The 20,219-nt window shown below is 39.4% G+C and overlaps 1 protein-coding gene and 1 pseudogene across 1 annotated transcript in view; one reads left to right on the forward strand and one right to left on the reverse strand.

Annotated features, from left to right (window-relative positions):
* Nucleotides 1-10,301: 10,301 nt before the first annotated feature.
* Nucleotides 10,302-12,165, reverse strand: LOC119544441 (annotated as a pseudogene).
* A 2,182-nt stretch (nucleotides 12,166-14,347) lies between these two features.
* The window catches only part of UNC80 (unc-80 homolog, NALCN channel complex subunit), a 244,241-nt gene continuing 238,369 nt past the window's right edge, over nucleotides 14,348-20,219 (forward strand). The window contains 5 exon segments of the mRNA XM_037850187.1: nucleotides 14,348-14,476; nucleotides 15,420-15,468; nucleotides 17,457-17,613; nucleotides 18,487-18,611; nucleotides 18,613-18,789. Of these exon segments, the coding sequence (XP_037706115.1) occupies nucleotides 14,385-14,476; nucleotides 15,420-15,468; nucleotides 17,457-17,613; nucleotides 18,487-18,611; nucleotides 18,613-18,789 (600 nt within the window). The 5' untranslated portion in view covers nucleotides 14,348-14,384.

Below are 20,219 nucleotides of genomic sequence, written 5' to 3' on the forward strand. Positions count from 1 at the left end.
CATCTTTTCATGTGCTTCTTAGCCATCTATATTTCCTCTTTGGGAAAATGTGTACTCATGTCTTTTGGCCATTTTTTAATTGCCCTGTTTGTCTTTTTATTGTTGAGTTGTAGGATTTCTTCATATATTCTGGATATCAAACCTTTTAAGATATGTGGTTTCCAAATATTTTATCCCATTGGTTTGGCTGCCTTTTCATCCTTTTGACAAAGTCCTTTGAAGTGCAGAAGTATTCAGTTTTGAGGAGGTCCCATTTATCTATTTTTTCCTCTGTTACTTGTGCTTTTGGTGTAAGGTCTAGGAAACTACCTCCTAGTACTATATCTTGAAGATGTTTTCCTATATTTTCTTTTAGGAATTTTATGGTACTGGCTCTTATATTCAGGTCTTTGATCCATTTTGAATTAATTTTTGTATAGGGTGTGAGATAGGGGTCCTCTTTCATTCTTTTGGATATGATATCCTGTTCTCACAACACCATTTATTGTCTTCTTTTTGCATGTAAGCACTTAGAGGTATAAATTTCCCTGTCATTACTGTCTTCACTGCATCCCATAAGTTTTAGTGTGTTGTATTTTATTTTCATTCACCTCAAGATATGTCATAATTTTGCTTGTGATTTCGTCTTTAACCCATTGGTTGTTTTAAGAGTATGTTGTTTAATTTCCAAATATTTGTGTGTTTTCCATTTCTCCCCCTGTTTTTTTATTTCTAGCTTCATTCCATTGTTTTCAGAGAATGTCCATTTTATGATTTCAGTATTTTTGAATTTATTGAGTCTTGTGACACAACCTATGGTCTATTCTGGAGAATGATCCATGTCTACTCTGCTTTTCTGGGTGCGTTGTTCTATATAAACCTCTTAGGTCTAGTTGGTTTAGTGTATCGTTCAGGTCCTGTACTTATTTAATTGATCTCCTGATCAAATGCTCTATCTATTCTTGATAGTGGTGTTTTAAATTCTCCTACTATTAATGTAGAACTGTAATTTCTCCCTTCAACTCTTTCAGTATTTGCTTCATATATTTTGAGGCTCTGCTGTTAGATGCATTTATATTTATAATTACTTCTACTTCCTGTTGAATTGCCACCTTTATCAGTCTGTAATGGTAATCTTTGTCCATCATAACTGTTTTTGACTTACAGTCTATTTTACCTTATATTAATATAGCTACTCCAGCTCTCTTTTGGTTACTACTTGCATGATATATATTTTTCCATCCTTTCTCTGTCAACTTATTTGACTTTGATGTCAGTCTTTTGTGTATGGCATATAGTTGGGTCATGTGTTTTTATCCATTCTGCCAATCTCTGCCTTTTGACTAGAGAGTTTAGTCCATTTACATTTTAATGATAATACAGGAATTTCTTCTGACATTTTGCGATTTAGCCTTTGTAAGTCTGTACCTTTTTTGTTCCCCACTTCTGTCAATGCCTACTTTTATATTTATTTGCTTTTTGGTGTTCTACCATATTGAGTGCCTTCTCACTTCCATCTGTATATATTTTTCATCTGTTTTCTTTGTGGTTACCATGGGATTAAAGTTTAGCATCCTGAATATATAACATTTTTGATTTGATACCAACTTAACTTCAGTAGCATGTGCATGTAATTTTGCTGTATTCCTCTACTCCTCCCCCATTTTGTGTACTTGTTACCACTTAAATTATTTCTTTGCACGTTGTGTGTCCCAAAACCTAGATTTATCATTACTTTTTATGTGCTTGCATTTTAGAAACTGTAGGAAGTAAGAAGTGGAATTACACACCAAGCAATACAATACAACAATGCTGGCATTTATAATTACCTAAATGGATACCTTTACTGCAGGTCTTTATTTCTTTGTGCTGTTTTGAACCACTGTTAAGTGTCCTTTTATTTTCAGCCCAAGGAACTCACTTTAGCATTTCTTGTAGGGCCAGTCTAGTGGTGATTAACTCTCTCAGCTTTTGTTTATTTGAGAATGTCTTTATATCTCTCCCTCATTTTGAAAGAGAATCTTACCAGATATAAAATTCTTGGCTGGGAATTTTTTCCTTCAGCACATTAAGTATTTTGACCTGGTGCCTTCTTGCCTCCGTGGTTTCTGGAGAAATGAACACTCAGTCTAACTGGGATTCCCTTGTATAAAACACATTGCTTTTCTCTTGCAGCTTTCAGAACTTGATCCTTATCCTTTGCATGTGATAGTGTAATCAATATATGACAGGGTGTTCCAGTTTGCTAATGCTGCTGGAATGCAAAACACCAGAAATGGATTGGCTTTTATAAAAGGGGGTTTATTTGGTTACACAGTTACAGTTTTAAGGCCATAAAGTGTCCAAGGTAACACATCAACAAACAGGTACCTTCACTGGAGGATGGCCAATGGCATCTGGAAAACCTCTGTTAGCTAGGAAGGCACGTGGTTAGCATCTGCTTCAAGTTCTGTTTTCAAAATAGCTTTCTCCCAGGACATTCCTTTCTAGGGCACAGCTCCTCTTCAAAATCTCACTCTCAGCTGCTCTTGGAGTATTTGTCCTCTTTTAGCTTTTCTGGAGCAAAAGTCTGCTTTCAAAGGCCATATCCAAAATGTCTCTGTAAGCTGCAGCTCCTCTTTCAGCTCCTGTACGTTCTTCAAAGTGTTCCTCTTGGCTGCAGTACGCTCGCCTCTTCTGTCTGAGCTTATATAGTGCTCTACTAAACTAATCAAGGCCCATGCTGAATGGGTGGGGCCATGCCTCCATGGAAATTATCCAATCAGAGTTATCACCCACAGTTGGGTGGGGCACATCTCCATGGAAACTACCTAATCCAAACGGTCCAACTTAATCAACACTAATATGTCTGCCCCCACAAGAATGCATCAAAGAACATGGCTTTTTCTGGGGAACATAACACATACAAACTGGTACATTCCACCCCTGGACCCCAGAAAAACATGATTTTTCCATATGCAAAATACATTCATCCTATCACAATATCACAGAAACTTAAGTCATTTCAGTAACAGTAGTTAAGTACAAGATCCCATCATAATCAGTTACAAGCATGGTCTGTCAAAAAGCAAAATTCCCCTCTGGCTCTGTGAAACTTAGAACAAGTTATCTGCTTCCAATATACAAAGGAGGGACATTCATAGGATAAACATTCCCATTGCCATAAGGAAAAACTGAAAGGAAAAACAGGGTTTAAGGGACCAGAACAATTCCTAAAACCCGCAGGGCAAACTCCATTAGATTTCAAAATCTGAGAGTCATTTATCCTTGGGGCTTGAGAGAGCAGGAGTCTAACCCTTCCTAAGGACCTTTGCAGCAGTCCTTTGCCCCCCAAATGCTGGGGTGCGTTCTCCAACATGTCCACACATTGGGGAGACCACCTTCTTGGCCCCACCCTCCTCAAACATCAGGGCAGAGAAGAGAAGGGAAAAGGGGCAGAAGCAATAATAGAGGAATTAATCAATAAAAATTTCCCATCTCTTGTGAAAGACATAAAATTACAGATCCAAGAAGCACAGCATACCCCAAACAGAATAGATCTGAACAGGTCTACGCCAAGACACTTAATAATCAGATTATCAAATGTCAAAGAGATAATCCGGAAAGCAGCAAGAGAAAAGTGATCCGTCACATACAAAGGAAGCTTGATAAGACTATGTGCAGATTTCTCAGCAGAAACCATGGAGGCAAGAAGGAAGTGGGGTGATATATTTAAGATACTGAAAGAGAAAACCACTAACCAAGAATCCTATATCTGGCTAAACTGTCCTTCAAATATGAGGGAGAGCTTAAAATATTCTCAGACAAACAGACAAGGACAGAGTTTGTGAACAACATAACCTGCTCTACAGGAAATACTATAGGAAGCACTGCAGACAGAAAGGAAAAGACAGGAGTGAGAGGTCTGGAAAACAATTTTGGGAGATAGTAGCACAGCAATGTAAGTACACTGAACAAAGATGACTGTGAGTATGGTTGAAAGAGGAAGATTAGGACCATGTGGGACACCAGAAGGAAAAAGGAAAGATAGACCGGGACTGTATAACTCAGTGAAACCGAGGGTGCTCAATGATTGTAATAAAAGGTACAAATATGTTTTTACATGAGGTAGAACAAATGAATGTCAACAATGCAAGGTGTTAAGAATTGGGTGGGATGGGGGCGGAATACAATCAATGCAAACTAGAGACTATAATTAACAGAAACATTGTATTATGCTTCCTTTAATGTAACAAAGGCAAAATATCAAAGCTAAATGCATATGGTTGGGGGGACATAGGGGAAAGTTATGGGACTCCTGGCATTGGTGATGTTGTCTGATTCTTTACTCTAGTTTAATGCTATCTTTCCTTTTGTTGCTTTCTAGCTGTCATGTTTTTTTCTCTCTCTCATTTTCCTTTTTCTTTTGTCTCAACCTTCTTTGACTCTTCCTCCTTCTTTGTGGAAGAAATGGAGATGTCCTTATATAGATAATGGCAATGGTGCTGAATACATAAATATGTGACTATATAGGGAACCAATGATTGTTTACTTAGAATGGAATATTTGGTGTGTGAACAAAACTGTCTTAAAAAAATGGGTTGATGAAGAAACCTTGAGGGCACTATATTTAGTGAAATAAGACATACATGTAAGGACAAATATTATAGGGTTTCACTGATATAAACTAATTATAATATGTAAACTCATAGACATGAAATATAAGTTACCAGGATATAGAATGAGGCTAAAAAATGGGGAGTGGTTGCCTGTTATGAGCAGAATATTCAACTAGGGTGAACTTAAATGTTTGGAAATGGACAGAAGTGAGGGTAGCACGTTGTGAGAGAAACTAACAGTGCTGAATGGTGTGTGAAGGTAGTGGAAAAGGTAAGCTCATAATCACATATGTCACCAGAAGGAAAGTTGGAGGTTAAAAGAAGGGAATGTATAAAACAGTGAATCTTGTGGTGGACAATGTCCGTGATTAACTGTACAAATTCTAGAAATCTCTCTTGTGAACTAGAACAAATGTATGACATTATAACTAGAAGTTAATAATAGAGGGGTATATAAGAAAAATATATATACCTATTGCAAACTATATACTACAGTTAGTAGTATTTTAACATTCTTTCATCAACAGTAACAAATGTACTATACCAAAACTATGAATCAATAATGGAGGGGGGCATGGTTAGGGGTATGGGAGGATGTGAGTTTCCTTTTTTTGTCTTTGTTTCTTTTCTGGAGTAACGAAAATGTTCTAAAAATTGAAAAAAATTAATTGTGGTGATGGATGCACAGCTGTATGATGGTACTGGGGGCAATTGATTGTATACTTTAGATCTTTGGAAAATTGTATGGTATGTGAACAATTTCAATAAAAAATTTTAAAAAATCAGTGTGGTAATATCAGTCTTTTAAGAGGTAAATTTCATCTAGTTACCTTTATTATGATTATTGATATATTTAGATTGTATTATTACTCTTTTATTTTACATTTTCTGTTCAGCCACTTTCTTTGCTTTTTTATTCTTTTTTATTGTCTTTTGATCATTAAGCATTTTCATATTCTTTTTAATTTTTTTCTCTGCTTATTTGGAAGCTATAGATTCCATTTCTACCTTTGGTGGTTAACCTTAATTTTAAACACACTTAACTTTATATTTTTTCTCAAAATGTCTAAATATATTCAGTAGTTTGAACATTCCTTCTTCATCTTTCTTTGCTTATTTTTAAGAGCATATACCTATATTTACCAACTTTAAAAATAGTTTGTGAGCTCCTCATTTCTTCTTGTATCCTGCTGTGTTCATTCCCACTTGGTGAGAGTTTCTGAGAGTAAACTTATCACAGGCATTCCATGACCATTCCAAGCTGCAAAGAAGGCTATGAATGTTAGTGTGCAAGTTTTCAACTTCTTTTAAAGGAGACAGAGAGAGGGAACATGTCCTTAGCTTCAAGGAGCCTACATTTCTAGACAGAAGAGGCAGGCAAATATTAAAACAAATAAATACTCTATATTCAGAGAACATGAGTTCCATCAAGTAAAAAACAGTAACATGATAGACATTTTCTGGGTCAGGATAGGAAAGAACTCATTTAGGCAGGTAAATAAAAATTCTTATGTGACAGGGTTATATTTGGGATGAGACCTGAATGATGAAGAGGTTCCAGCCATCGATGATATGGAGAAAGGAAGACAAGCAAATGCATGCTCTCTGAAGGGCCAGCATATCTAGAGCGAAGTGGAACACGGAAAATTGTGTGAAAAGAAGTCAGAGCATAAGGACCTTGTGAGCTAGAGTAAGGCGCTTAGATAAGTGTAGACTGTGGGCTTTGGAGCTTTGTTCTGGACACTCAGAGATCATTGGGACTACCTTCTTTGGAGAGATCAGCTATTTGGCCTAAGGATGCCCAGGACACATGGGGGTATAGTTAATGATGCTTCAGTAACTTTACTTAGTGGGAATGACCCTAAAGTAATTTTAACCCCTCCTCTCAAACTCCACAGTTGCAGTGTCAGTGACATCATCATATACCTCTGGCTGATAGACCCATAACGAGAATAACCATGTTTCCCCTTCAACTTCTAATGGGTTGCCATAAAATAATGCAAAAAATAAAAAATAAAAATAGACAAAAATTAATACTAGCTCTTAAGGACTTACACAGAATTCTGGATTCTGCTTACTTCAGCAAACTTAAAAAAAAATTCAGCCAGTTTTCTGTTCAGTCTGTCTGCTAAGAATTTTTATTTATATATGCTCATCTTGCAGCTTGACCTCTGGGCCCCTATCAAAATGCCCCCATCCATTAAAAAGCGAGGATAACTTTCACAGTAAGCTATATCTGTCTGGCTTTTATGGCAATTTCCTTTCACATGCTTCTAAAGCCGAGTAGCAGTTTTCCTCTTTTGAACCAAGGCTACACCAACACTAGGCACCATCTTTGGGAAAGCTTCACATCTAGTCCAATGTCTTGAACAGTGGGATGGTAATATCATACAAGTAATATATTAGGATGGAAAGGTTCACTGACTATGGTGGTGTAATTGACCAAATGAACTCATTTCTTAGTTTTCTTCTAACAGTGACCCTCTGAATTGAAAAAGAAATGTACAAAAGAGTTAGGGAGGAAAGGTTTCCTCCCAAAAGAATAAAAATATTTGGGGTTTTTAAATGGGTGTATGGGAAATAAAGAATCACAGTAATCTTGATTCTCCACTAAAATGTTAGTTTGAAAACTGATTTTGACAGTGTTTATTACAGATTTCTTCTGCTCCCAGATGATTCCTTGCCTAAAGGGTTTTCTGGAATGGGAAGCATCATGATGTAGCACCTTCTTCATCTTCTACCCTCAGCAGAGCAATTCTTTCATATGTCCTTGAGCAACTTCCATTTACATAATTCATGGCAATTCTTCCAAACTCTCACTACTATATGATACTCAATATAGCAGAAGGTTGGGCAGGAACTTTGAAGTCGGACTTCCCAGTTTCCTTCATCACAACATCAGGCACAATAACAGTCTTTCTGTATCTTGTTTTTTCTCTTCTTTAAATGTTGATAACATGTTTTTTTTTGTTTGTTTTTTTTTTGTTTTTTGTTTTTTTTTTTGCATGTGAAGATCAATTGCACTTAAAACAGATCTTGGCACATAACAAGTGATCAGCAAAAATTATCTACTCTTAATTAACTTACTTCAATCCCATCAAATATCACTCCTAGAAAATTACTTTATCATTTACTTCACAGGTTAAGCAGGCCATCAAGCCTGAACTCTCTCATATTCTCATCCTTCCTTTTTCCCTACAAATTTAGCTTCTGCCATTCTTCCTTTTTATCTCCCACCTCAGAGAAAGAAGAATCAATCCTCTACCCAAGAATGATCAGTTCACCTGTGGCACCAATTATAATCTTCCAGAACCTTGTTCATTAATTATCCCTCTTTTCAAATATCCTCAACATGTACTTCTTCATTGCTTCTTTAATTCTGGCCCATAAATATGCCCAAGTCTTTTATTTTAAAAAATATCATATGGAACTTGCTCTGGCTCCTGTGTATTTCCCTTTCTTTTATTTTCAGACAGCATTGACTGGTTTTTAGTCAACATTTGCTGGGTCTCCAACTCCACTTTCCACTTACTCTTCAGTCTTCTGGGTATTATTTTTACCCTCATAACTGAAATGAAACTGCACTATGTTTAAGTTGGTTGACTCCTAAGAGTTGATTCAGTAAGATTTTTTTCAGTCTTTCTCTTGGACTTTAATTTGATCATTATTTCCATTCTGAATCTCATTTTTTTTTGCCTCTTGGCTTCTTAGACCTTTCTGATCTCTACTTTTTTTGGTGTGTGTGTATTAGTTTTTTATTGCTACATAGCAATTTATCACAGACTTAGCAGCTTAAAGCAAAACAGAGTTATTGTCTCACAGTTTCTTTGGTGATTCTCAAAGCAGAAATCAGGGTATCAGGTGGGGCTGCAATCCTTTCTGAGGCTTAGGATTCTCTTCCAAGTTCATTGAGACTGTTAGCCAAATTCAGCTCTGCAGCTGTAGAATTCATGGTGGCTTCCATCTTCTTCAAGGTTAGCAAGAGAACATCTGCTGCAACTTCAAATTTTTCTGATTACTTCTATCTCTGGCCTCTAGACCCAGATCTAAAGGGTTCATATGATTAGGTCAGGCCCATCCAGGATAATCACCCTAACTTAAAGTCAACTGATTCAGAAATTTAATAACATCTGTAAAATCCTTTCACAGCAGCACCTAGAGTAGCATTTGATTGAATAAACTGGGAGAAGATGTGTATATCTGGATGAGAATCTTGAAGGCCGTCTTAGAATTCTGCCTACACCATAATCCTGTGCTGTTGCCTATTGTTTTAGTTTCCCAGCTGCTAAAAAAAATTCCATGCAATTGGTTGACCTAAACAATGACAATTTATTGGCTCACTGTTTTGAGGCTAGGAGAAGTCCAAAATTGAGTCCTCAGCAAGGCACTGCTTTCTCCCTGGCTGCCAGCAATCCTTAGTGCTTGGCTTTTTTGCCACATGGCAATGCACATGGTGGTGTCTTCTCCTTGCTCTTCCAGGGTCTTTTGACTTCCAGCTTCTGGCTATTCCTTGCAGCTTTTCTCCCCATGTGACTTTCACTCTGCTTATAAAGGGCTTCAATAATCCAGATTAAAGCCCAACCTGATTCAGTTGGACCACACCTTCTTTGAAGCAAGTTCTTAAAGAAATCTCACTTACAATGGGTCCACATCTACCAGAATGCAGGCCAAGACCAAGAAAATGTCCAAAGTGGGATACACAATTCAATCTATCACATCTATCATCTGCATCTTTTGTGACAATAGACTAAAAGTTGGTGTTTCCTGTACTTCCAAAACTTGGGTCCTTTTTTTCTCTTTCCATACGTTCACCTGCACTACTTTATGTTTGTGGTTTGTACTACTTTTTTATTGAATATTAACCACAAAATCCATTTACTTTGCCTAGTTAACACTTCTGAACTCCCTTTCTACATTTCCAACTACCTTTTAATGATACCCATTACAATTTCCAATAGGTACTCAAGGAAAACTCCTTAGTGCTCCTATACACAAACATAAAATAAAAGCATGCTTTTCTCTGTCAATTTTTTCTTTCTTTGAATGAGATCACCATTTAATGAGTTGCTTAAAGCAGGAAACTTGGATCTTTTTTTTAATGTAATCAAAATATTTGTAAATATACAAAAGATATGTAGAAAGAATGCTGTAAAAAAGATGCTGATTTTAAGAATAAAAGAATATGAAAGGCTTCTATTACATTCTGCATAGCCAGTTACTTCTGCAAATTTTCAGTATTATAAAGATAAGCAGAGGATACTCATTTCCAAATATCCTCTGGGTATTTCCAAACACCCAAATACCCAAAGTTTTGAATGAGAACTATCACATTGGATGGAAAGCAAAATTGCTGTCTAATAATATTCATACCCAATCATCTAAGCAAGTGCCAAGAGGTAGACATTCTAAGAGGGAAAAAGATACACAGAGAAAATTAACATACAGCAACAAGAAATGTCAAGGGCAGCAATCTAGGAGAGAGAAACATGGTTTGGCTATGAGCACATTTCAGGAATGTCTGACAAATCCAAATGTGACTATAGGAAAAAGCAGTTGTTTTTATTAAAACCCTTTTCCCTGAGGGGTCTGATGATGAGCTAGTCATGTTAATAAAAAAAAGTTCTTTGACCAACAGTTCTTAAGCCATGGACTCTTCAACCTGGAAACAGCTAATCTGCTAATTATGTACCTAGGAGCAAAGTTGTTTTATGCAGATTGGTTATTTTACATTCTCTTCATTCCCCTGCCCATCAAGGATGCAAACAAGATCATGACCATCTTGGGCTTAACTTCTACAAGGTCTTCAGGGAGAGTGTAATCCCTGGCTCCACTTCTTCTAGCCATTGACATTGCATACTCGGCATTATTTTGCTTGTCATCTGTTAGATTGCTGCTCTAAACAAGGTCATAGTTAATGCAGCCAGGCTGGATGGCAACAATTAAATCTACAGCTGCCAAACTGGAGCTGATTGCCTTGTCCTTAAAACTCTGAATGGACGTTGGTTTTCCAGCTTCACTCAATCTTCTGTTCACCCACTTTACAGTGATGTTGTCATTAACTTTCTGACCCTCTCCACAGTCTTCCAGGACATTGAGGGTATATCTTCTCATCAGTTGCCAGACTAAAGCTAAAGTTAGGGTTTGGTTCCCATCATTCAGGTTTGCCCTCCACTGCCAACCAGGTAGAATTTGGCAGGATACTTCCCTAATTCAAGAGCACAGTTGCAGTTTTCTAGCTTTTTCATTTTGGCTCCAAGTTTCTGGTATGGGATTTTATTAACCTTACTCCAGTCAACAGGAACTTTCATTCATTCATGTAACTGTAAGATTACCAGGGCATCTTGCTGGTCAGCACAGAGATCGTTTATATGGGGATTAACACCAAGAGAGTTCATCCAGTTTTGGAAGGTCCTTACTTCACGGGTTTCTCCTAATAGATTCCAGTCAATATCTTGGTTCTCTGGCTTAGTTAGTGCCAGATATTTATTAAACAGGTTAGCCACAAAAGCCAGGTTCATTTTGGGGTTTCCAGAACATCAGCAGGGGTAACAAACTGTCTGCAACCTAACTTGTCAGCTTTTTGAAACATACTCTCAGCTCTCTTCAAATCATCTGTTTCATTGAAACCTGACCTGTTAATGTCTATTCGTGTTTCACCTTCCTTTTGTTCTTTTGGTGCAGTTGATTGAGAAGATGGAAATAGGCTTTGGAATCCTTGATGTCAGCACTAAAGTTGTTGATTTTTTGCCAACCCACGTTTTCCAAATGAAAGTTTTCCCATCTAAGCAGAAGCTCTTCTGGAGACAATTTAATAACCTCCTCCCAAGTCTCACCATCATGAAGTAAAGCAGCCAAAGCTTCATTCCTGCTTAATTCAATGTCAGCGAACAAGCCAATCTTAATAATCTGCCAAAGCAGTCTCCAAACCAGATGAAGTTTCCCAGCAAATCCTCTGCCCCAGTGTTCAACAATGGGACACCCAGTGTCAGAGGCAAAGTTCAGTGCCAAGTTCAAGTTTTCCTGAATGAATGAAGGGTGTCAGTTTCTTCTTGTTGATTACTCTTTCCTTAGTTGTGTCAGGAACTGAAAGGTTGATCATTTTACAAAGCACAATTCCATCACCAACAGCTTTGAAGAAGTCATTGGTATTTGGGTTCATTGGTATAACATGTCTGCAATCATGATCATTTTCCAAAGCTTTGTTTTATCCAGTTAACAAAAGCATATTTTTCTTTCTCTGAATAAGAATGCTGTGTTCCTTCACTCAGCAACTCTGAAGTTCTCCAAGAGCACAAATCCCTTCTTTCCTGTTGATTGCTTTGCAGAAGATTTTGGCAATATCGTTGCTTTTTACCTCTTGGAAAACATAAACAAATTTGTCAAAACTTATCTTCCCATTTTTATTCCTGTCACTGTACAGCAAGAGTTTTTGAATAACTTCTCACCCTTTAAAACCTGGTAATGACATACTAACTTCCTTGAAAAGCTCATGAAGTTCACAGTCACAAATGAATCCATTGCTGTTGAGATGAGCTTTTGCAAAGGCCTCTTTGAGTTCATCAAGCTCATCTTTGGAAATCTGAGTGACAGCCACAGCACCTTTTAGAACAGTCCCAGGATATAAAGTCGCAGGGTCCTCGGTCTGGCCTGACACCCTCTGACCAACACACTCAGACAACTTCTGTCCCTTGGAATCTTTGTGGCTTGGGTTCTAAAGCTGGTGCTCCTTCCTCTCCTGCCTGCACCCTCCACTCCTGAAACTTGGATCTTAAGTTGATATTTATTGAAGGCTTAATATAGATCAGGGAATCTCTTAAATTCTTTATAAGTATTAACATTTAATCCTCACAACCTCTTATGGGGAAAGTGTTATTATTAGGAAACCTTGCCACAGAGTTTTAAACTTTATCAGGTTATTATAACTAGTAAGTGGTAAGGCTAGATTCAAAGCTGTCTGGTTCAAGACCCAAGCTCTTAGTTATTATGCTATTAATTGTCTTTCCCCATGCCCATTTGGTCATCAAATCCTTTATCATTCAAATCCAGTGTCTTCAAACTAATCTCATCTCCAGCTCTGTTGTCATGGCTTTGGTTTAGGATTTCATGGAATCTTCCCGTAATCTCCAGACTGGGGTTCCCATCTACAGCTCTTACCTGTTTCAAACAACTTTTACATTGCTGTCACATCAGTCACACTTAAATACAAATGAATTTTTTACTTCCTTGTTTGAAGGCTTCCCATCCAAATTCTTCACCCATCATTCTAAGCCTTTCTCCATCTGGTCCCTCTCCAAAGGCCTTTTCTCTTTGTTTTTAACTGAATCTGCATTCATCTTTCCCATGGTACTCTTTTCTTTATATCTTCATCTTCTCTTCAATACTGTGAATTCATTAAAAGCAGGGGTCATTATAGAGTAGGGCATATAAATAGGCTTAATAAATATGTATTGAATAAATCATGTTTAGAATCTTTTTTGTTGCAAGATTCATATTTCAATATTCATATTAAAAGATGATTTCATGAAAGTAAGTGAAGAATTTATTTCTTGGCTGAAATACAAATATATGCCATATAGTCCTCAGTATATGGTGTAGAACTGCATGTAGTTCATTATGCAGGAAGCATTCCTATCTATTGAGGTCAGGTCCTGAGGTTTGATTCTTCATTTCTTAGGTTACACCAATATCTTTGCTCAAAAAAGTGTGTGGTTATGTTTTGTTTGTTTGTTTGTTTTCAGGTAGTTGGGTCCACAGCAATGGTTTTCTATTCAGACTGCCACCCCAGCCCCTTTCTTGTTTTACTACTGGATAATATAGCTGACAGTAATCCAACTATAAACTCTATAGGTATTTTGTCTATGACAACTGAAGGAAAATGGCCCACATCACTAGATTGAATAGGATTACCCAAGTGTATTTAGTGCACTATAATAATAAAGGCACATTTCCTTGCAACATGATTTGAATGACCTTCCTCAAGGTTCAAGTAATTGATACACTCAACTGGTTCACTTGTGATTTTTCATTTCTGCACTGGCAAAACAAGTAAGGTCAATTGCTTGAGGCTACCATTTAAAAATAAATTCTCACATCAGAGAAGTTTGAAGTTTCCTCTAACTTTCCAATCTTGCCTCATTTTGTCGTTTACACTTTTAATAATTGTCATGCACTCTTCTTGCTAAACCCTGAGGGTGGACTCCTGACCTCCTTGCTAGAGGTGCGAATGATGCCAGGGTTAGTGACTGCTCTTGCAGTTCCCCAAAGCTCCTCCTTCCCATACCGTGACAGTTCTTCGGATGCTGAGGTTGAGAAATAGGGCAGGGGACAGTCCTGGGGTGCAGCTCGGAGGGGTGAAGCCTAATCCTGGCGGCTGAAGAGGCCGCGCAGGGGACTGGGTCCGGCGTGCGATGCAGAGCGTGGACCCCCTCCGCCATCCCCAGGCTGCTCAACTTGCCCCGGGGTCGCCTTTGGGCCCGGGCTGCCCGGAGAGGGCCGCTGTCCACAGTGGGAGGTGCTGAAAGCAAGAAGCGGGCGAGGGGGCGGCGAGGCGGACAGCTCCTCCGGGCGCCCCCCTCCCCGCTCCGTGGCTCCTCCAGCCCTCCCCTCCTCCCGCAGCCATGTTCCACGCACGGGGAGGTGCGGGGGAAGGGGAGAGGGACGGGGGATCAGGGCGGAGATAGCCGGCTTTGCCTCGGGGAAGGAGGGGATGAGAGTTGGGGGGAGCAGCAGGAGGAGGAGGAGGAGGCGGCGGCGGCTAGCGAGGAGCCAGCTCTGTGTCCTGCAGTAGGACTCCCGGGAGCCACCATCATGGTGAAGAGGAAGAGCTCCGAGGGCCAGGAGCAGGACAGCGGCCGCGGCATCCCCCTGCCTATCCAGACCTTCCTGTGGCGGCAAACCAGGTGAGGGGCGCAGAGGGCGGGCCATGGGCCGCCCTGGGTTGGGGCGCTCCTGGGGACGCCTGGGTCGCCTCCGCCGCCGCTGCCGCTGCTGCTGAGGCCGCATCACAGCCTGCAGCTCCCTCTCTGGAACTGGAAAGCAAGCCCTCTGAACCCTCTGAAAAACACGCATTTAAAAAATATTTCAATGAAGTTTGAAGATAAGCAGATTGGCATTTGTGGAATAAATATATACATTTTTTAGGGGGTGGGAGGGCAGGTAGCCTAGGAAGAAGGGGAGGGAAATAAGGAAGAAAATTATGACTGCCTGTGCTCCTGCGTCCAATTCCCCCTCCATCTCCTGCTGTAATTCCAGCCCGGTGACCTGTTGTTTTTCCAGCTCCTGTTTGGCTAATATCTGCTATGCCCACTTGTTAACCATTTTTGCTGGGATTCAGCCAGTGTAATCTTCCTGTTTAAAGTCCCTGAGAATTTTTGATAGGGGATTTTTTTTTTTCCTGGAAAGCTCTGAAACCTATTCCAATAAGCAGGAAACAAGATTTACTTTATAACTGTTGTTGCTGTGAATTAGAGATTTATCAGATAGGAAATTAGATTCTGGAAATCATGACCTGTAAGTCATGTTCATTTTTCAGTTTTTAATATGACTGCACACATGTGTAATGTACCACTTCTAACCACTGGCAATTTAGAATCTGATCAGGTAAAGTCTTCAGGATAATAAGAGTGGATATACAGAAAACCATAGATACTCACATGTATTTCATATGTATAATTACATGTTTAAAAGCAAACGTCCTCAGCTGTTCAACACCTACTCATTAACAAGCTATATGAAAACATGAAGTTTGAGTTTCATAGCACCATACCATATTCAATGAAAAAAAGTCATAGGGGTTTTTTAATAATATTTTTACTTACAACAAATATTTTATTTTATTTTCAGTGCATTTTTGAGGCCCAAACTGGGGAAGCAATATGAAGCCTCCTGTGTGGTATGTGATGTTTACCATTTAATGATTAATTCCATATAATATGTGGTAACTTGAACTCAAAAATGATGTTAAATCATACTGCCTATAAGTGTTAATTCACTCAACAATTATTATTGAACACCTACTGTGTGCCAAACATGGTTTTAAGTCCTGGGGACAGAGAAGTGATCAAAATAAGCATAGAGTTTACATTGTAGGGGGAGGAAGGGGCAGATTGTAAACAAGTAAGTGAAATACATAGTAAGCCAGATGATGGTAAAAGCTCTGAGAAAAATTAAGCAAGAAAGGAAATTAGGGAACATTAGGGATGGGATTTCATTTTATAAGGGGTGGGTGGATAAGGCCTATCTGCTAATGTGACTGTTGGACAAAGATGTGAAGGAAGGGAGGGAGGGAGATATAACTGAGGGAAGAGCAGAGGGAACAGCAAATCTAAAGGAGCTTAGCCCAGAGTGGGGAGGAAGTGATGGGATGGAGAGGGAGACCGTAGTAGAAGAGGGATTGGAGAGAGAACAGAACTGGGCAGTGGATGACCTAGCCAGGCAAATATAAAAGTCATATCCTTAACCAACAAAGTCAAGACTGCTACATAATGGAAATTCACATGAAAATGCCTTTGAAATACTCAAAAAAGTAATATGAAGTGTTGAACTTGTATGTCTTCATGTGCTGTGCAAGTCTGAAAATAGAAAATATAAAATAATTATGATAATACTGCTAATAATATTTATTCAAAATAGAGTGCACTTGTCCTGAATTCCAAAGGTAACCCATTTGCCTATAAATTTACATTTCACAGTGATAAAATAAGTCATGAAGTCAACAAGCAAATTTGAAATGGACTTTTCACAGACTTCATTAAAATTGAGAACTCATGTAAAGGTCTTTATATTGCATGTATAATAGCCTAAAAGTGGATACTTACACATTTAGATATTGGCAGGCAAATATGCAAATTGTTACTTGGATACATTTCTAGTAAGGAGTTCTGAAATGTGTTAGGGCCATGAAATATGGGGGAAGCTAACTGGAGAGTTAAGTGCACACGCGCACACACACACACACACACACACACACTCAAGTAGGAATCAATTTTGTTGCATCGTCTGCCTTTGAAACTTCCTTAGATTTTTTCAAATATAACTTTCTTATAAGGACATTTTAATGTAATTTATTGTTGCATGTAGCACAAGTTAGAATAGTTTAATACTTTCATGCTTTACTCTCTGAGAATATCTCTGGCAAGGATACAAGAATCAACAAACCAGAAAAGCAAAGTGGCTGTTTTCCTTCCTTCCTTCTTTTCTCCCTCCCTTTCTTCCTCCATCCCTCCTTCTCCTCCCTCCATTCCTTCTGCTTCTCCTTCCCCCCCACCTTTCAACAGATATATTGAGTGTCTTCTCAGGCTTTAGGTAAAGAGAGTCTTGTGCCATGCCATTGTTAGAGACAGAGGGTAAATCAGGGACCACAAAATCAGAATTTTTAAAGAGTCCTATCTTAGTTAACATCTGTTGAATACTGACATAAATTCTGGACCTCTAGACACTTTAGCAAAAGGTTAGCAACTTCACTTTGATCTTCAGTGGTGACAACCTCTTTGGATGACTCAGCAATATTTTAGGATCTTAGGAAATATTATACACAAAAATCTCGTGCAGTTAAGTGTGGTATTATGTTTTTTTTGCCTGAGGAAGCTTATTTTGATGGAAATAAAATCTTGTAATAATTAAAGCCATTTACATTGGGTCAAAACCTGCACATCAGTAGACAATAGGAAATTATCACTGAGCCACTGACTTGCATGTCAACATACACGGTGAAATACAATATGAACACGCCCTAAAGAATTTAGTCCAGTGATTTGTATCTTTTGATACAAATCCAAACTACCATACTTCACCCTCTGGACCCCCATTTCTCCACCAGTGAGGGTCTCCAATTCCTTATTTTACAAGCTTTTGTTTTTGTTTTTGTTTTTGTATCTGCAGTCCTTTGAACGAGTGTTGGTAGAAAACAAGCTGCATGGCCTCTCTCCAGCTCTCTCCGAAGCCATCCAGAGCATTTCCAGATGGGAGTTGGTACAAGCTGCTTTGCCTCATGTCCTCCACTGTACTGCAACCCTGCTTTCAAACAGGAACAAGCTAGGTTGGTGCTTCTGAATTGTTTCCTTGTGGTATACCATTGTCATTTGTTTTCAGTACTCATAATAATATTTATTGAGTACTTAATATTTTCCCAGGCACTTTGTACACATTATCTCATTTAATTCTCACAACACCTCCTCGCATCGGTACCACTATTATCCCCATTTACCAGTGATGACACTGGCTCTTTTGTTTTTAATTTTTTTTATTTTACAAGTAATGTCCTTTTAAACATTAAAATATTGTAGGGAAGCTGAAGACTCTTACCCACCCAGGTTCTCTCCTTTGTCCTCCCAACTCCCAGAACAACCACTCTCATGGATTTGGCATTTATCCTTCCAGACTTTTTCCTTGCTTTGATGTACTACATGTGTTGTGCACACACATGTAAAGATTGTTTTTCCTTTTTACATCATTTTGCAGATTGCTTTTCTCACTTGACAATACATCCTAGCCATCTATTCCATGTTAGTAAACATAAACATATACAGGTCTTTGCTTAAATATTACCTCTACAGTGGAGCATTTCCTGGCTATACTGTCTAAAAGAGACAGGTTATTAGGTTCAGAGCCCATATTCTTAATAGCTGTGCCACCTATTTGGATACATATATGAGAATCTGGCTGGAGAAATGTGATGCATGCATTTCTTACCCTACTGACAGCATGCCATTCTGAAGGGATTGCAACTAATTAGGAAATGCACAAACAAGAATGAGCCCTCCCAGCAGTGGTTATAAGAAGCTTAGAGAAATGTCTCCCGGGGAATCGAGCTGTACAGCAGAGCAAAGATGTTCTTTCCTGACCCTTGGTTAATATCCATGGTTCTGGTCATAGAGTTTGCTTTAACCTTTCTGGGTGGTTTTCCATGCAGGCCACCAGGATAAATTGGGTGTTGCTGAGACAAAGCTCCTGCACACCCTGCACTGGATGCTCCTGGAGGCACCCCAGGACTGCAACAGTGAACGGTTTGGTGGCACAGACCGAGGCTCCAGCTGGGGGGGGCAGCAGCAGCGCATTCATCCACCAGGTAGAAAACCAAGGTTCTCCAGGGCAGCCTTGCCAAAGCAGCTCCAATGATGAAGAAGAGAATAGCCGAAGGAAGATCTTCCAGAACTCCATGGCTACTGTGGAGCTCTTTGTGTTTTTGTTTGCTCCTCTGGTGCACAGGATCAAGGTAAATAGAAATCTGAATTGGAACTGAGGTGGGATGGAGATGAAATGGGATGGGCTTTGCATATTTGTGTGTTCATGTGTTTCAGTTTGCTAAAGCTGCCAAAATGCAGTATACCAGAAATGGTTGGGTTTTTACAAAGGGGATCTATTAGCTTATAATTTTTACAATTCTAAGGCTGTGAAAATGTCCAAATTAAGGCATCAGAAAGAGGATACCTTCTCTGAAGAATGGTTGCTGGCATCTGGGACACCTCTGACACATGGGAAGCATATGGCTTGTGTCTGCTCGTCCTTCTCTCCCGGGTTTCGTTGCTTTCAGATTCTGGCTTCAATGGCTCTTTCAGCTTCTGTGGATGCTTCTCTCTCTCTTATTCTCATAAAGGGCTCCAATAAAAGATTAAGACCCACCTTGAATGAGCTGGGTAACATTTCAATAGAAACAAAAGGTCCCACCCACAATAGGTCTGCCCCCACAAGAATAGATTAAAAGAACATGGCCTTTTCTGTTACATAACAGTTCCAAACTACCATACTTCACCCTCTGGACCCCCAAAAGACATGTTCTTTCCATATGCAAAATACATTCATTGCATCACAATATCACAAAAGCTTAAATCATTTCAGTAACAGTATTAAGTACAAAGTCTCATCAAAATCAGTTACAGGTGTGGTCTGTCCTAAGGAAAAAAATCTCTGGCTGTTGATATTTGAAACTTAGAACAAGTTATCTGCTTCCAGTATACAAAAGAGACCATCATAGAATAAGTCTTCCCTTTTTCATAGGGAGAAATTGAAAGGAAAGCAAGGGTCAAAGGTACCAAACAATTCCCGAAAAACTTCAGGGCAAGCTTCATTAGATTTCAAGGTCAGAAAGTCATCCATAGAATGATATTTTGTTCTCAGGGCTTTAGAGAGCAGCAGTCCCATCCTTTTCAAGGGTTTGCACAGCAGCCCTGCTCTCTCCAAACACTGGGGTGAGGGCTCCAACATCTCCAAATATTGGAGAGACAGCCATGTTCTCTGTTTTACGCTCTTCAAGCATCTGGGTGGCAGCCAAACTCTCTGCCATCTTTGGGGCAAAGGCTCACCCCTCTCTGAACAGTGGGGTTGTGGCCAGGCTCTCCCCAATCCCTGGGAAATGTGCTCCACCCTCTCTGAGGCCTGAGGCAGCAGCATTCTTCCTGAACAGCAGGGTGGCCACGCTCCTCTCAATTCCCCAGGCATCTGAGAGCCCTGGGATAGTAACATTCTTCCTGAAAACAGGGAGGAAGGCCCACCCTCTGCAAACTCCGGAACAAACTCTCCCTTTTCACCTGCATGGGCGGGTCCACTCTCCTGGTCTGAGGTTTCTTGGCTCCAGACCTTAGCTTCCTTGGTTCTGCCTTTGAAGTAATTTGTCCTTCATTCTGTCCCTTTTCTGTCCCTTTCAGT

This window comes from Choloepus didactylus, chromosome 9 (assembly GCF_015220235.1).
Source record: "Choloepus didactylus isolate mChoDid1 chromosome 9, mChoDid1.pri, whole genome shotgun sequence".
Lineage (NCBI taxonomy): Eukaryota > Metazoa > Chordata > Mammalia > Pilosa > Megalonychidae > Choloepus > Choloepus didactylus.